Source organism: Prosopis cineraria, unplaced genomic scaffold (genome assembly GCF_029017545.1).
Source record: "Prosopis cineraria cultivar Desert tree isolate PC_DT_omini unplaced genomic scaffold, ASM2901754v1 PC13, whole genome shotgun sequence".
NCBI classification, from domain to species: Eukaryota; Viridiplantae; Streptophyta; class Magnoliopsida; order Fabales; family Fabaceae; genus Prosopis; species Prosopis cineraria.
The window spans coordinates 25455941-25472369 of record NW_026555344.1 but is presented as its reverse complement, the minus strand read 5'-3'; the positions used below and the strand labels follow the sequence as shown (position 1 = coordinate 25472369).

Below are 16429 nucleotides of genomic sequence, written 5' to 3'. Positions count from 1 at the left end.
TGCTCATAGTGGCACCAGTGTCCTTGAGGTGGCATATCTCCTTGCTTGGGATGATAGCACTCTGTGAAGCATCCTTTGATGGCGAGTTCATTTTAGCTTCTTTTTCTGTTGATGCAACAGCTATCATACACTCATATCGCATTTGCTTCAAGACTTATGTTGTCTGCATACCTCTTTTTAATTTTCTTTGCAAGTTATGTTTGTTTGTATTTTTTTCTCACCCACATGAAACTAGTCATTTAGTTCATTTGGGCTTGTATATATACTCTTTTTATCTTTAATGATTTTTTTATTTTTATATAAAAAAGATAATACTAATTCACAAATGATTGTCTTTATATAGATATATTTAAATTCCTACAGATGCACCACCAAGGACTCTTCTAGAAATACATTAATCTTTTTCTTTGTAATACCATTAACTACCATAGTAATTCGGTCTATGATTTTACCCATTAAATGCTATAGATATTCTTAAAGATACATTAATCTTTCTCTTTGTAATACCACATAATTGTTGTAAAAAAATCAGTTTAATTATGCTTCTGTTCTCGTTAAATGAACAAGTTGAATAATCTTAGTTCGCAAATGACTGATTTTGAGGACATTTATGAATTCCGTGCAAATGTATAAGTATGAGCTCTTCTAAAAATACATTAATGTTTCATTTTTCTCAAATATGTAAAAAGTCCATGTGTAATTTTTCTCATTAAATGCATAGGATAAATAACCCTAACCTACAAATGATTAATTTTATATATATTTTTGAATTTTAAGCAAATGCATAGCGAAGGACTCTTCAAAAAATACATTAATCTTTTTCTTTGTAATACCGTACCATTGAAAGTCGGTCTTGATTTTGTCAGCCCATTAAATGCACGAAAAATAGATAATCCTAATTCGCAAAAATGATTGATGATTTTAATTTGCATAAATATTTTTAAATTTGTTATAAATACACCATTAAGAGCTCTCCTAGAAATTAATACATGAAAAAACTGAACAACTGCTATTTGATATTCTCTTTATCCCAAATTATAAAATACTTTTAGATAAAATTATACATACCAATAAATCTCATTAAATACACTTAATAATCTTATCTTTTTTAAATAAAAATATAAAATTTTTAAAATATCCATGATTTAATACATTGAAAAGAGAAGAGATGAAAATTAATTATAAAAAAAATACTATTAAAATTAATACATTTAATAAAATCTTAATTTATTTAAAATATTTTATATTTTAAAAAAATTTAAAAAAATATTTTATAATTTAAAACGTGAGTGTAACTTTTTTAATAAATTTGCATTTAATGCAATGAAGCCACTAGGTTTTGGTCATTGCCGAGTGTGACCAATTATCAGTGGGTAAAACCACTGGTCATGCATTGACTTCACTACTTTTTCATTTAATAATTCAGATTTGGTAAAATCTCTAAATAAAAGCGAACCATCTTATTATTATATAAAGCCTCTCTCAATCCCTTAATTCCTCCTCCTCCTCCTCTTAAATCTGTGTTTTTTCAGTCTCAGAAAGATAAATCATGGACTGTGAAAGAACACAAATATTAACTAATTTTCCTGGAAATAAAATTATTAGTAACAGAAATGATGCTCCGTTTGAAGTTAATGTTCTGGTTGTTGATGGCAATGCTGCTTCGCTTGAGATTACCTTGGGATTACTCGCTTCTCTGAATTATAGAGGTAATTAAAAATATCATATATCTGTTTATTTTGTTCTTTGTTTTCCTCATGGTCAAAATTTTGCTAATTAAATTATAAAATATAGCAGAATTCATATGTATGATGGAAGGAAAAATGAATTGGGATGTATACAGAAATTTTTTGTCCGAATTAAATTTAACGAAATTTATACAAGAGGCCTATTTTTTTAAGTAAGCTTTTAAATAATCAAGCGCCCAAGCTGCCAAGAAAATGATTCCGTACTACAACCCTGACTCATATATTATTATTATTATTATTATTATTATTATTATGAATGTTGATCAATTTTAGGAAAAATGACTATTTAATATACTCTCTTATTTTTAATTGATACTATATTTTTTAAATTTTTATAGTTTGTGATTTGCTATTATTACTCTAGAATTTGCGAATAGAAATTATTTTGGAATTAAATTGATTTTTAGGGGTCAATTGTCATTGATCCTTTATTTTTATTTTTTTGATCGATACATTATTGATCCTTTATAGGTTGTTTTCCTATGGATATATTTGTCTTACAAATTAACTTTTATGACTATAATGAAGATTTTTAAAGATTTAGATCTCTTAATTTTAATTAAAATTTTAAATTGACTTTTACTTAATACATTTATAATTCTATAAAAATCATTTTTACTTAATATCCACAAGGCCGTGTGTGGCTTTTGGTCATTAAGGCGGCAATCTTTAGACCTCAAAATCTTGTTTATAATTTATTTGATCATTATTTTTTTTTTCTATTAACAATTTGTATCAATCTTATTTACAACTTTCTATTAAAAATTTATTGCGACCTCAATGCTTTGTCAACAACAATTTTCACCCCCCTCTTTCTATATCTATCCTATCAATTTGGTAATGAAATTAATGTATTTGTGAATTAATTGAATTTCTCAGCTGAAGGAACAAAACATCCATTGATAGCTTTGGAAAGACTAAGAAGGAAAGAAGAGCATTTCGACATAATTGTGATAGACACTCATTTGCCAGACATTGATGGATTCCAACTAGTACACAAACTTGTTGATCACCATTGCTCAATACCTTTCATAAGTAAGTCCCATTAATTTCTTTCTTCTTTTTCAACTACACATGAGCATGTATGTTTTTTTATTATTGGATATAGAAATGAGTTGAATATATTAATAATGGCCAAACAAGGCATTACAATTTTATTTTATTCTATATATACATACACATCACATTACTTCATCAGGTATAGGACCTCAAATAAAATGAATGTTAGAAGGTATAGCCAGTAAAACAGATTTTGCTTGGCTAGCTAATGATGCCAAATTAAATTTTTATTTAAGGACAAATAATTGTTTTCAATATGAGTGTATGTTAGAAACAACAGAAGGATAAAAGACTAAATAATTTGAAATTAAATAGAAGTAAATCAAAAGAAGAAAAAAAACGAAAGATAACACAAAATTTAAGTTTAGAAAATCTCAATGTGAGGGACAAAATTAATGGCTGGGCAACGATAAGTGAGAAATTTTAGGAAACAAAATATATTTTACAATTATCGTTTCATCTTTATGAGAATGTAGAGACTAGAATAGATATAAAATTTCTAAAAAAAGCTAAACATATTAACTGAACCAATAAATAATATCTCCTGAAATCTCAATTATATATATAAAATAAAGATAATAAATTTTAATTAAACTAATATATTAAATAAGACTAATCATAATAAATTATAAAAATTCGAGTGATAGTCTCAGCAACGTATTATTTAGGTAAACAATATAAAAATTTTTGTTAAAATGAACATCATTCTCCCCATATAATTAGAGTGAATTATATATATATATATATATATTATTTAGAACTTGTGAATTAGGTGATCACTTTCTATAAATTTTATAAATATATTGAAAAATTGAGAGAATATTTGTAAACTAGTTAGTAGCCTATCTAGAGTTATCAAATAGACTAACCTGATGAACTGTGTTGGGTCAATCGTGAATTAGACAATTTTGCCCCTATTAACCCCCTTAAATCCTATTTAGTGCTAATTTTTATTGATTTGATCCCTTAAATTTTCCTCGTCAACTAATCATGCACTCTCATATATACAGTGATTTCGATGGAGAGGGATGAGAGAATGATGGAGAAAGCGTTGAATAGTGGTGTGGTGGTACGTTACATTGTGAAACCAGCAACAGCAAGTGACTTCAAAGGTATATGGCAGTACACAATACCTTCAATAGTAATGAAAATGAAAGGTAAGAAGAAGCCAACATCTTCATCATCACCACCATTAATAAGAAGCACAAGAGATCAACAAGATGATAATAACATTGAAGATTCTTCATGGACTACTAGCAAAGGACATCATAATTATTATAAAGACATCATCATGTCATCATCATCATCACCACCACCATTGAACAAAATTGTCAAAAGAAAGGAGTTTGTTGTGAGGGCTTCAAAGAATGCTGCTGCTTTTGAAGGCGGCGGCGAGAACAATGGATCATCGTCGTTGTCTGGGGTTATCAAGAAGAGCAAAGTTGTGTGGACAAGCGATCTTCAAAGCCGTTTTTTACAAGCCATAAACATTATTGGGTTAGAAAGTAAGTAATTTTTTCCCTCCTTAATTAGTGTGGGAATGATGTTTTGCATAGGGCTTAAGAAATTAGTCAAAGTGTTGATAACTTATAAATTTTATCACATGTTAATTAGAGTTTTATATTATATATATGGTTAAATCGCAAATTAGCCCCTAAACTATAGGTCTAGAAGCATCTAAAACTTTAAACTCATTATTTCCCCTCAACATTTCAAAACGGTATAATATTGTCTTTTTATACAATTCACCAATATTAACTTTGACTATTAGTTGTTCAAAAAATTACAGAAAATGACCTCAAAAATCACAAAAAAAATGACCAATCATATGTAACTTTTGGCTTCTTGTCTGTGATAGTTTTTGTAATTTTCTAGTTAATTAATAGTTAAAGTTAGCTTTTGCTAATAATAAGGGTCACATTGTACTATTTTTAAAAGTTAAAATAAACCTATATTTCTTGGATAAAGTTACTCTTTAATCCTTTTTTATATATAGATATATTACTTTACATACGTTAGTGTCATGATGTTTTTTGAGCTTTTTGGTGTATGCATATTCAGATGCAGTTCCAAAAAAGATTCTTGAAGTCATGCAAACACCAGGACTGACTAGGGAAAATGTGGCAAGTCACTTGCAGGTTTGTGTCCTTTTTAACATAAAACCAATCCAGATATTGATTAATTATAATGATATAATCGAACATATTTAATAGCCTGTAATTAATTTTAATTAATCACATATTATTATATGTGTGTGCGTATTCTATACTAGCTTTTTGGATGCAGTTGAAGTGAAAGATTGATTATCTTCACGGGGGGAAAAAAAGAGCAAAATCCAGACATGTCTTTTATTCTCAACATTAAGTGCATATTTATAAGTATTCAAATTTGAAAGAAGCGCTCATTATAATGAAATAAAAAGCTCATTGAGAAATGAAACAGACATAAATAGTAAATAAATAACAATAAGAAATCCTATTTTTTTATATATTATGTTGAGTTTATATGTGAGTATAGAAATAATCATTCATGCACACCAAATGTAATGCTTGCCCCACTCTAGAATCGGGTCAAGCCTTGTGTTGTGATATCTAAAATTACTCATGTCAAGCTCCTACTTTAATTTTAGTAAAAAGAACATAATTTTCGTGAATTGATAATCATGTTTTATTAATATTTAATTATCTTCTATTAGATATGAATAATTAATAAAATCTTGATCTGATGAATATTTTGCAGAAATATCGGCTTTTTCTAAAGAGAGTGGCTCGGATGTTTGCGATGCTAATGAACCATGAGACAAACAAGAAGGATGTATTCACAAGTTTGGGATCAAAGTACCCTAATTCACTGATGTTAAAGAACATTAAAGAGGAATTCAGAAGAATGTTAAAGTTCAGAAAACTTAGATCAACTTTTTCTTCTTCATATCCTTATTCCTCATCAGCCAACAAGAACCCTAATTCTTCTCCCTTATTCAAACCAACATCCATGTTTCAGTATCATCATCATTCTAGCTTCCCAAAGTCTCATCATCGTCATTCTACTTTTTCATATTCCACCCCAAAAATGAACGCTTATGAAATGTTACAGGATCAAATAATGCCTGCAAGTACTTCAAGTAATATTCACACCAACAATTTCACTGGCACTGGATCAGGGTTTGCATCAGCTTTTGATGAACAAAGGGATCAGATGATTCAGCCTATTGGATCAAATATTGGTGTTTCAAACACTTATTATGATTCTTGTGGGTATAATATTAATAATGATAATTCCTTCATCAATGGCTCATCAAATTTCGGTTATTTGGTTGATGGAAGGTTAAGTCCCTCTAGCTGTGAGCTTTTTAGGTCAAATCAAAGTATGGCAGATAAAGCGGGAAGCAATAATGACAATATTCTGGAGCAAGAAAATCTGTACGAGGTTTTGAATAATGAAGGAGATCACAGTTATCAAACTATTGAAGTTGAAGGGAATTACAATAATGACGCCTCACTTGTGCCACTAGCTCAGTATTCAAACTTCAGCACTGGATTTGATTACTGTGGTGATATCATCATGGAAGAATTAAATGATAATGGGCAGTTCTCTAATCAGGTATGTCTAATTATTTTCTAATGTGTTTACTATGATATTTTTTAATTAATGAATTAAAATTTTTTATCTAAACAGATTACAAGATTTTTAATAATTAATTTGATGAATTAAAGTGTAAGCCTTTTCAGTTTATCCCATAAAGTAGTGTTTTCCCTTAACCAATTTTGTGCCCAATTTTTCCTTAATTTAGTCTTTTAGTAAATCTAAAATGTAAAAAACCTTAGAAATTAAGAAGTACTGTTATGTTTGGTAAATGAAATTTAGTTAGCTCAAATCCTAATTAAATGGAAAATACCCGAATTTTAAAAATAGATAAAAATAATTTCTTGTGCATATTATACAGCATTATATAACTGTTAAGCGAGATAATCAATATTGTTCACCAGCATTTCAATTAATTTCCATTTCTATTTCTAATATATATACCTGCAGCAGCAAGAAAATCAAGAAGTGGCTGGCAAAGATATTGACCCAAGAGTTGAATCTACCAATGACTATTTTCCATCATTTGACCAAATCTCTGATCAGGCAAGTTTTATAATTAGTTTTCGATTCTTCTCATGTTTTTATTCCTTCATTTGAAATTCCATGTTACTCATTTTTCAATCTGTGCCTGCATAATTTTTATAGCTGTGAAAAATTAATAAAAATCTTGAAAAACTAATTAGGTCATGTTTGGGGGTTAATTAGGGATGTTCTGTTCATTTGAATTTAGTTTTCAAAAACCTAACATGTTCTAAGTGAATGCATTTGAATTTACAACTTTCTACATATTTATATGTCGAAATCATTCACTACTAGTGTTGAGTTTTTAATGCCTCTTACATGTTGTGAACTAACATATATTTAATTTCCTGTTTCATTTTTAAGTGTATGTACTTGCAATAAAACTTGGTAAAATGTTTTTACTTTGATTTCTAATTAATCAATTGTTAATCCAGTCTATATTGACGTGTTTATATATAGTATTTAATTATAACTAATATATGTTCAATTTGTATATACATATACAGTTAATGGAAAGCCTGAATTTCTCTGAGAAAGACTTGGAAAATCTCAACCTCGAACAAATTCCCCAGGCATGCACACACACACACACACACACACACATTGAATTAGTTAATTCGCTTCAAAGTTTATTCAATTACTGCTTAACTTGTTTCTTTTTCTTATTAATTTATATACCTCCATTAATTTTTCTCAGGATTGGGACGATGACTTCCTGGAATCTTTATTCAACAATGGACTGTAACTAAAGTTCAATGAATTTAAGGCCCTCTGTGTGTGTGTGTGTGTGTGTGTGTGTAACATTTCAGAATGAACTTGAGCTAGCACCGATGTTGTCCTCTTTTGAATTCCCATAATTAGAGATTTTTCTTTGCATAGTGTAATGTGTATATTTTTATATTTTATAAGACATGATAGTATAAGTTTAAGTAAGATGGATTTTAAAGCCTTATTATGATCAATATAGGTTATAGTTCAAAGACTGCATACTAATGTATTTACAGATTATTCATTAATAAATTTTTCATATTTTCAAATTGGTTGCATATCCTTATTAATCGAATCATTGGTTATATATATATTGGAATGAGAAATACTTGCAATTGCATATATATGTATATATATTTCACACACTAGTGGGAAGATATTAAGGAACATGCAGATCAAATATTAAAATAACACATTGTAAAACAAATATCAGCACTTGAAATTTAATTAGAAAAGTCTAAATTCTTATATATAACCTTTGAAAAAACAATTAATTTTTATTTTAAAAGAATGTTATAAAAATGAATCTTTTGTTTGAGTTATTACTATAAGTTTAATATTGTTTTCCTAAATAACTAATGGGGGTTGGATCTAATGAAAAGAGATGGTCCCTTACAATGTGGTGAACTAAGGTTGAAATTTTCAGTGAAAAAAATACCTACATTTAGTGCTATATTGCCTCTAACCACATATCTTACATGTGTATTTCACCACTATGGATTTGTCTATTTTTTTACGGTTATTTTTGCCTATATTTGACGATCGACAACCATCAAGTATAATCTAGTCATATATTGAGGTGGCTATATTTGACAATTAAGGAACCATCAAATATTATGCATAAATATTTCATAGTTGTTATCAACTGTCATATAGGTGCTCATCTTTGGCTAATAATATGAGTTATGAGGGAATAGTTGATGGTTATCATATATAACTATTAAATATATCATAACCATCAAATATGCCCCTTTTTTTTTCAAAAAAAGGGGGGCTGCATATCTCATAGCTTCCCTGCATTACAAACCAGAATATATGTATTCAGAATAAATTTAAATATTTTTAGTCTAAAATACTTCTAATACATAAATTAAAACTAATCGATTGAAAATATATACAATAATGATAGAATACATTTATTACACATTTTTAGTTGTCAATTAGGACCATTTTATTAAGGTTTTGTCATCTCAAAGTGCACACATTGCATTATAATTGAAAAATTGCTTGAGTGTCTAGATTTAGTGCACTAGGAGTATTTTGTTCCAAAAATAAACTTTTGAGAAAATTTATAAAAAAATTGACAAAGTACATTTTATGTCTAAAAGATGAGTGATCATATTATATTTTTAAAATTCATTTTAGTTTGAGAGGAATTAAATAAAAAGTCAACATCCTTTTAAGTGTATTAGTTTAACTTAATTTTTGGTTTGCCTTTATATAGAAATTTTTATCTAATTTTGAGCAGCTTAGAACTTAGTTATTTTAATAAATTCTCCCTTTTAATTATAAATTTAATTTTAGACTTTAATTAAATTTTATGATGTCACATGTTATTTAATTGAATTATGTGATTTATGTGACATAAGTGACATATGACTTATACATTAATTGGGTAATTGAAATCAACACTTCTCAAGGTCAAAGTTGAGCATTGGGACACTTTTCTTCATTAATTAGGGGATTAAATTAGTTGAAAATGTTGATGACACATAAAAAATTAGACATATATTGGAATTATCTACAAGTCAATAGGAGGATGCTATCTTACAAGTATGACAAAGTTCTCAATTTCCTTTTATTTTATTTTCTTATTTTTTAATTGTGATCAGCTGAAGGGAATACTAGGAGCACATCCATTCTCACCCAAATTCAGATTCACCCCACCTCATTTCAGCATCTCTTCCATTCTCTCTCTATTGTTCATAGTGTTTTCCTCATTTTCTTTATTTTGTTCTTTATTTTTCAGCACCCTACCTTCATTTTCAGCCATCAAACCTCCACAAAACTCACACCATTCTTCTCCTCTCCTCAATTTTGTTCCATCCCTCCCATTTTCTCAAGGATCCAAGCTCTTCTTCTTCATCCAAGGTGCTAAGATGTTCGGCTACTATGCTCTTCTTCTAGGGTTCTTGAAGATGATGAAGGTTGGCTAAGTTTTTTAGTGAAATTCTAGAGAGATAAAGATAGAGAATGAGTCTTGAGCTTCAAATTGGCCAATTTCTTTTGTTTCCTACTATCTTCTCTTTTTACTAGATGGTTAGATTCTTTAATCTAGGATTTAATCATTTTAGCTTGTAAATTTTAATTTGAATTTGGTTTTAATGTAAAGATAAGATGGTTGTTCCACTTAATTTCTTCCTTAGCTGCCATGACTAAATTTTTTTCACTTTTTATTTGGCACATAATCTTGTATTTTTCAATTAGTGAATTACATGTGTTAATGTAACATAATCTTGTGATATTAATGCTTGAATTGTTGAGCAGCTTAACATAATCTTGTGGTTACTCGATTCCTTGTCTTTGTCATGGCATTTGAGGGGGAGGTTTGAGTGAGTCACTTGGATAATTTCTTCACCAATTGGTTAATTGGACTAGCTAGGGACTTTAATCTAAGACCTAAGAAAGTTAGCTAATTAGGTTAATTAGCTTAGGATAATTTTTCTTAAGTCATGACAGCTTTAGTCAAAAGGAAAGGGAGGCTTAACTTATCCTAATCATGAGAAGATAATGAGTTTAAAATTAACTAATCTCTAGAGTTCTACTCTTATGAAAAGAGATCTTCATTTTACTTACTTTAATCAGCATTTTAATTAATTGCATATTAGGTAATTAGTTTAGATAATTAGGTAATTAAATTCCAACTCTTTGGGTGACTTATTGCATTAGTTAACCTTTTGTTAAATGTGAAACCATTCCTTGAGAGATGACCTAGGATTGGCCTTATGTTGTATTAGGATAAGTGACTAATTCCTATCAAATAACTATTTTTCATATATAATAGTACTGAATCTTCTGATAAACGTAATCTAAATCGAAGTTACCCCCTATGAATTTGTCACATATTGAGCTAGCAACTGGAATGAACTTGACACCACTCCTTGATAGCTTCATTGATACTAGCATTTCTAAATACTTCACAATACATGCTTGGGTAGTGCTACATTATAAATAACCAAAGAAAAGTTAGTTGATATATTTTTAATATTGTAAAATAATTGAACTTAAATGACACAACACACACACAACCGTTGGAGGAATGACAGTCCATTGATGAGTGATGATATCTTTAAGATACCTCATAAGGCAATATCTATAGTCTACTTGGGCTATTATCCTTTTCTCGAGGGAATTTAAAAAAAAAACCAATAAAAATATATTAATGACTTAGAACTAATAAGCATATAATAAAGACAATATTCAAAAGCAATACCTTAATTACATTCCAACTATAGGCTTGATCATATTTCTTGTCTCTTAGAATACTAAGTTGTGTTTGGGAGCGATATAACACCACAGCCCTAATAAACAAACAAAAATTGTTGATGTTTAGAATTTGAAAGAACAAAAAATACATAAGCTAATCAAGAAGCTTATTTATTAAACATCTCCATCATATTTTACCAATTACTTGGTAGCTGGCTAGCAAAATCCAATTAGTAAAATCTTGGGTATGTACCATTTGGTTGGAAGGCAATTAACATTCAATAGTTCCTAAGAGAATTTAAAAATGTTATAAAATGAAATTCTTGAAACAAAATTAATTTGACAAGTTCAAGTAATTTACTCTTACCCTTGTATGTAAGGTGCTAAGAATAATAGTTCCTTTGAAGGATTATTATTCCTTGTCTCAAAATACTTGGACAAAGCAACTAATTGAGCTTTATGACTCTCGGCAAATTGGTCACGATGAGCAGTGATGTCATAAGGACATAGAAAGATGAATTTTGAGGCAAGGTTGGTAGGGAAGATGAAATTTTCATACATGTACCTAAATGAAGAAATCTATCCATGAGTCATGAGCCACCACATGCAAGAAAATCTCTTTTTAAGCTAAATGAAAATAAATACTTACAATTATATTTAATTTTTCAAGAAATTAAGTATATATTGCAACTATTAAATGAAAATTCAGCAGTATAACATTTTAAAAATGACACTTTCCTAGGCATATACCCTCTATTCATACTTAATTTCATTCCTATTCAATATAATTTAATTACTTTTAAACAAAAATCTAGCAGCATAGCAACTTAAAAATGGGACTTTTCTTGGTCATTTTACCCTTATTTCACAGTAAATTTCATCTCTATACAATTGAATCCAACCTAATTTAACTCTACTTAGCCATAACAAAAACAAAATTCATGATACAATAGCATCAATATATATTAATCCAAATCTTTTCATATTATAACAACCACTAGGTAGAAAATTTCAACATAAAAATCACAAAGGTAGAATAAATTGCAAGAAAATCCATGTTTCCAACACACAATTCTAGGTAGCTTTAAAACCAACAAATTCAAGTTGTACTAAATATTAATCAATAAAAAAGTATAGTAACATGTTCAAATTTCAATTTCCATTCAATATATGTTCAAAAAATGCAATTCCAACAATCAAAAATCAAAATCATTAGCAATAAGTAATTCTTAAACAATATAAGTAGAATTACTCACCAAAGATTGAGGAAAAACAAGCCACAATGTTCCAATCACGTTGGCCAATGGATACCTAATAACAATTTCACGCAATTTACAGCCAAAATGAGCATAATGGAATTTTTAAATCAATATGGGAAGTTTGAAAATGCTAAACAATGATAAATTCCAACACCCTTATGTTAGAAACATAAAAAGTCACTCACCAGTAGTCATAGAGCCAAAAGAGAGTGAGCAAGGATGAGATTGAATCTCAAAATGAGTAGAGGAAGTGCGAAACCTCAAATAAATGATGGGGAAAGGCTGATTTTAAGTTGAAAGCTTCAAATGGGAGTGGGTTGGACGAAATCATGGAGAAAATGGGTGGGGGAAACTATTGCAATATCAACAACGTAATGAAGAAGAAAAACAGTGCAAGGGCTTTTTAAATTTCAATACTTGATGGTTGTTTATTGAAACTATCAAGTATATTGTAAAATATTTAATGGTTATTTCACTAAAACCATCAAATATGCAAAATATATTTTCTTTAGAAAAAAATATTTTCTTAAGTTTGATAGTTCTCCTGCACAACCATTAAGATTCTATATTTTATTATATTTGATAGTTAACATAGGGAACTGTCAAATATAAAATTCCGCCTTTGTATATTTTACGATTTCTTAAATAACTATCAAATGTAAAGCATCATTTATGGCCAAATCTATAGTAGTGTTTACAATTATTGGTAATTAAATAAAATGAACAAAAACGCATTATGCTCAATAAAATACAAACAATTTAAGTTTTTCGTTTATATAAAACAAAGAAGGGAGCCAATCAAGGATGGAAATCACAGAAAATAAATAACAAAATTATTTTTTCAAGGATTTTTCATTTTTATGTTATCATTGAATTCCTGAAATTGATGAACCTGGGAGAAAACGTGATAAACTTCAACTGTCAAGTACAATATTTGCAGCATTATTGACAGATTTTATAATAAGGGTTATAACAGTCAATTACACTAGCCCTTGTCCTTCATAATAATTTTAAATTTTATGATGTTTTATAATAAATTTTAGCAATTTTAATTCCATCTCCCTAATTTTCCCTAGAAATAATTTTAGATGTTCACTTGAGGGATATAATTTGTATTAATTTGCTTAAATATTTTTTGATTCCAAGACTCATAGCATCACCAAAGTAAAATTGTAATAATTATTTTGATAAAAAAGTGAAAATTTCATTATGTATTATAAATATAGACAACAGCGTTCTTGCTTCCGTAGCATAGTGGTAGTACGGGAGCTTCGTACGCGAAAGTGAAAATTTACCTATTTTCAGTAATAAAAAATGTCTGTGTTTTTTGACCTTCAATTTCTCTTGGCTCCTGAGTCTTAACGATATAATCGCGAGATTATTGAATTCAACTGAAGGCCCATTATTTCTCATATCGTGAGTATCATATAATTTCTTCAATGGGAACCACACAAAAATTAATGGCTTGCTTTCTGCAACAACATTGAGCCATCAGATTGAGAAAGAAACGGAGAGAACCAGAAGCATATAATTTCTCGTTGCTCCTTATATATATATATATATATATATATTTCTCTCTTTCCTCTCTTTTTTATATGTATGCATATGATAAGGCACTTTCCAGTGTTGTTTCGTTACAAGTTTTAATTTGAGGATTTTTATTGTGAAGAAAGAAAACAAATACAAGTGAAAAATGCAGGCTATAAAGGAAAAGATTCAAGATATGAAGGCCATGAAAAGTGTAAAGGCTGAAGCCAGAGCTGAAGAAAAGGTTTGAGAAAAATTAAAGCATCATGCTAATGACATGTTTACCTATATATAATTTCAATTGTTTATAATTTTTCATTCTCATTTTTTTTATAAACATCTCTTCATTTTTCAATTTATCTATGTTCTTATCCAAAGTATATTATTCCCTTTGTTTTTCTTTCTTATTATTTATTTATTTATTTATTCTCTTTCATTTGAAAAACTTTGAGTGTTTGCGTTGGTATATTCAAACTAGAGTCTAGACACATTGGTTTCATTTTTTTTTTCTTTTTAACTCCATATGATTGTTTTAAAAAAAAAAATCATTCTCAATGCAAGTAGACAAGCTTGAGAGTATATTTTAGATGAGGAATGAGGCGGAAGTGAAAAGTGAAAATTCTCTCTGTAATTTTTATACTATTTTCATATAGCCATCAAGCCACATTATTCATAATCCATTAACAGTATTATTGATTCTTCAAATTAATTTCATATAATGCATGAAAAAATGTGTTTAATTTAAAATTCCACTCCTTTTTCATTTCCTTTAACCCAAACATATACTATTGTATAAATTACTTATTGGGCATGCATATATATGAAAGCCATGAAAAAACTTACAAATTAAAGGTGCTGATTAACATCGACGATCAAAAATATAAATGCAGTAAACTCTGATATCATTTTCAATCTAGGGTTTGAATAGAAGAAAAGGTGGGAGGAAAATATAAGCGAGAGAATACTAGGAAGTAAAGTACTATTTTTAAAACTGCTTTCCTTCCTAATATATTCTTTTTTCCCATATTTTTCTCCCTATCTAAACCAAGAGCAAAGGTGAATAAAATATGCCATATCAAATGCATTAAATCTTATGTATTATCTCTCATTTATGTTACTTTAAATTATTTTAATTTCTTTCCTTTTCTCTCTCCCCTCATATTATGATGATAGATAGATAGATAAAATGCAAGAAATTAAAGAATAACACACAAAATTTTATTTGATTGAATCGGTATAATTTTATTAGATAGAACATAGATAGTATGATACTCCTATTATATGCAATTATTTCTTAAGAGTAGAGAATATACTAGGACGGAAAACTTATTATTTTTGGCCATTTTCTTAACATGTTCTTTTCTCCATATTTTTTCCCCAATCATACCAGAGTAAATGTTGACTAATATTTGAAATACTAGATCATATATATATATGGCTAGTGACAAATTTAAAGGGGGGCATGCAAAGGGTTGTGCCCCCCCCCACTTCAAAATTTTCAATTTTTTTGGGTAAAATTGTATACTTTTGTTCACGAAAAATGTTGAAATCAATTTTAGTCCCCACTTTTAGATAAAATATCAGTTATATATGCTCCCTCATGATGATTTCTGGATTCGTCCCTTAGAGCATATTGTATATAGAATGTTACATGTACATATATATGATAAACATTGATTTGGATTATGTGTAGCAAGAGAAGGAACTTGCAAAATCACATATGGAGATAGCACATGAAGCAAGGTTGGCAAAAGAAGCAGAAGCAGAAATGGAGTTACATGCAGCCAAGGCAAATCGCAAGGCTCAGAAGGAATTGGCAAAGCATGGAGCCAAAAGCCCTAATCCTACTGTCATAGATCCAAACCACCCTGATTACACAGCTCATTGATTCACGTGCACAAATAATATATTATGTGTACACACACATGCATATGTATATACGCATGTATATATAATACTTATGTATGTTTGCATGCAAGCATGAAAAAATTATTGTGGTCAGTCGTTGATCAAATGTGTTTTTGTGGTGTGACCAATTGTATGTATTTATCCATTTATGTTTTTTTTTTAAGGTTGACTCTAATCAAATTGATGTCAATGTATAAATGTAAACATTTGTTGTATAAATAAATATTATTATTATTATTTATTTATTTGTGTGTTTTGTTGAATGAATCCTTTAAATGGAGCTCGCAATATGAGTTGAGCCTAATCAACCTATCGAGTTTTGACCTGTATTGCACAACTTGAACCTGCAGCAGATTGATTTGAGGGTTGACAAGGTAGCCTACTTTTTTTTTTTTGAAAAAAAAAATTATGACTCCTCCTTATTCATATTCAACAATGAGCTTCAATCTTCATCAATATCAACTTATCCAATATAATTAACTAATGTTATTTGTTGCATATTTTTTATATGTTTCTCCCTAATTTTAACAATACAAGTATACAATCTAGTGACCATGCACTATGCATCAAAAGAAGAGAGGCTTTAAAGTACAGTACATGTTAAAAAAACATGCTTTACATACTCGT

The 16429-nt window shown here is 28.8% G+C and overlaps 2 protein-coding genes across 2 annotated transcripts; both read left to right on the top strand.

Moving 5' to 3' along the window:
• The first annotated feature begins 3825 nt into the window (after positions 1-3825).
• On the top strand, positions 3826-9838 carry LOC129289964 (putative two-component response regulator ARR13). The gene is made up of 7 exons (XM_054926702.1): positions 3826-4312; positions 4869-4945; positions 5547-6407; positions 6840-6935; positions 7421-7486; positions 7612-7655; positions 9652-9838. Exons 1-7 carry the CDS (start codon positions 3826-3828, stop codon positions 9836-9838), a joined length of 1818 nt encoding a protein of 605 aa, XP_054782677.1.
• Positions 9839-13979: 4141 nt separating this feature from the next.
• LOC129290558 (late embryogenesis abundant protein 6-like) lies at positions 13980-15953 on the top strand. Its single transcript, XM_054927351.1, has 2 exons — positions 13980-14138; positions 15588-15953. Exons 1-2 carry the CDS (start codon positions 14061-14063, stop codon positions 15780-15782), a joined length of 273 nt encoding a protein of 90 aa, XP_054783326.1. The 5' UTR covers positions 13980-14060; the 3' UTR covers positions 15783-15953.
• The last annotated feature ends 476 nt before the right edge of the window (positions 15954-16429 follow it).

What these genes read in the sequence shown, in the direction of transcription:
- LOC129289964 (XM_054926702.1), top strand. Translation starts at nt 3,826, where the DNA reads ATGGAGAGGGATGAGAGAATGATGGAGAAAGCGTTGAATAGTGGTGTG. An exon ending in AAACATTATTGGGTTAGAAA is followed by an intron (nt 4,313 to 4,868) that starts GTAAGTAATTTT and finishes ATGCATATTCAG; the next exon opens with ATGCAGTTCCAAAAAAGATT. An exon ending in TTGACCAAATCTCTGATCAG is followed by an intron (nt 6,936 to 7,420) that starts GCAAGTTTTATA and finishes ATACATATACAG; the next exon opens with TTAATGGAAAGCCTGAATTT.
- LOC129290558 (XM_054927351.1), top strand. Translation starts at nt 14,061, where the DNA reads ATGCAGGCTATAAAGGAAAAGATTCAAGATATGAAGGCCATGAAAAGT. An exon ending in AAGCCAGAGCTGAAGAAAAG is followed by an intron (nt 14,139 to 15,587) that starts GTTTGAGAAAAA and finishes GATTATGTGTAG; the next exon opens with CAAGAGAAGGAACTTGCAAA.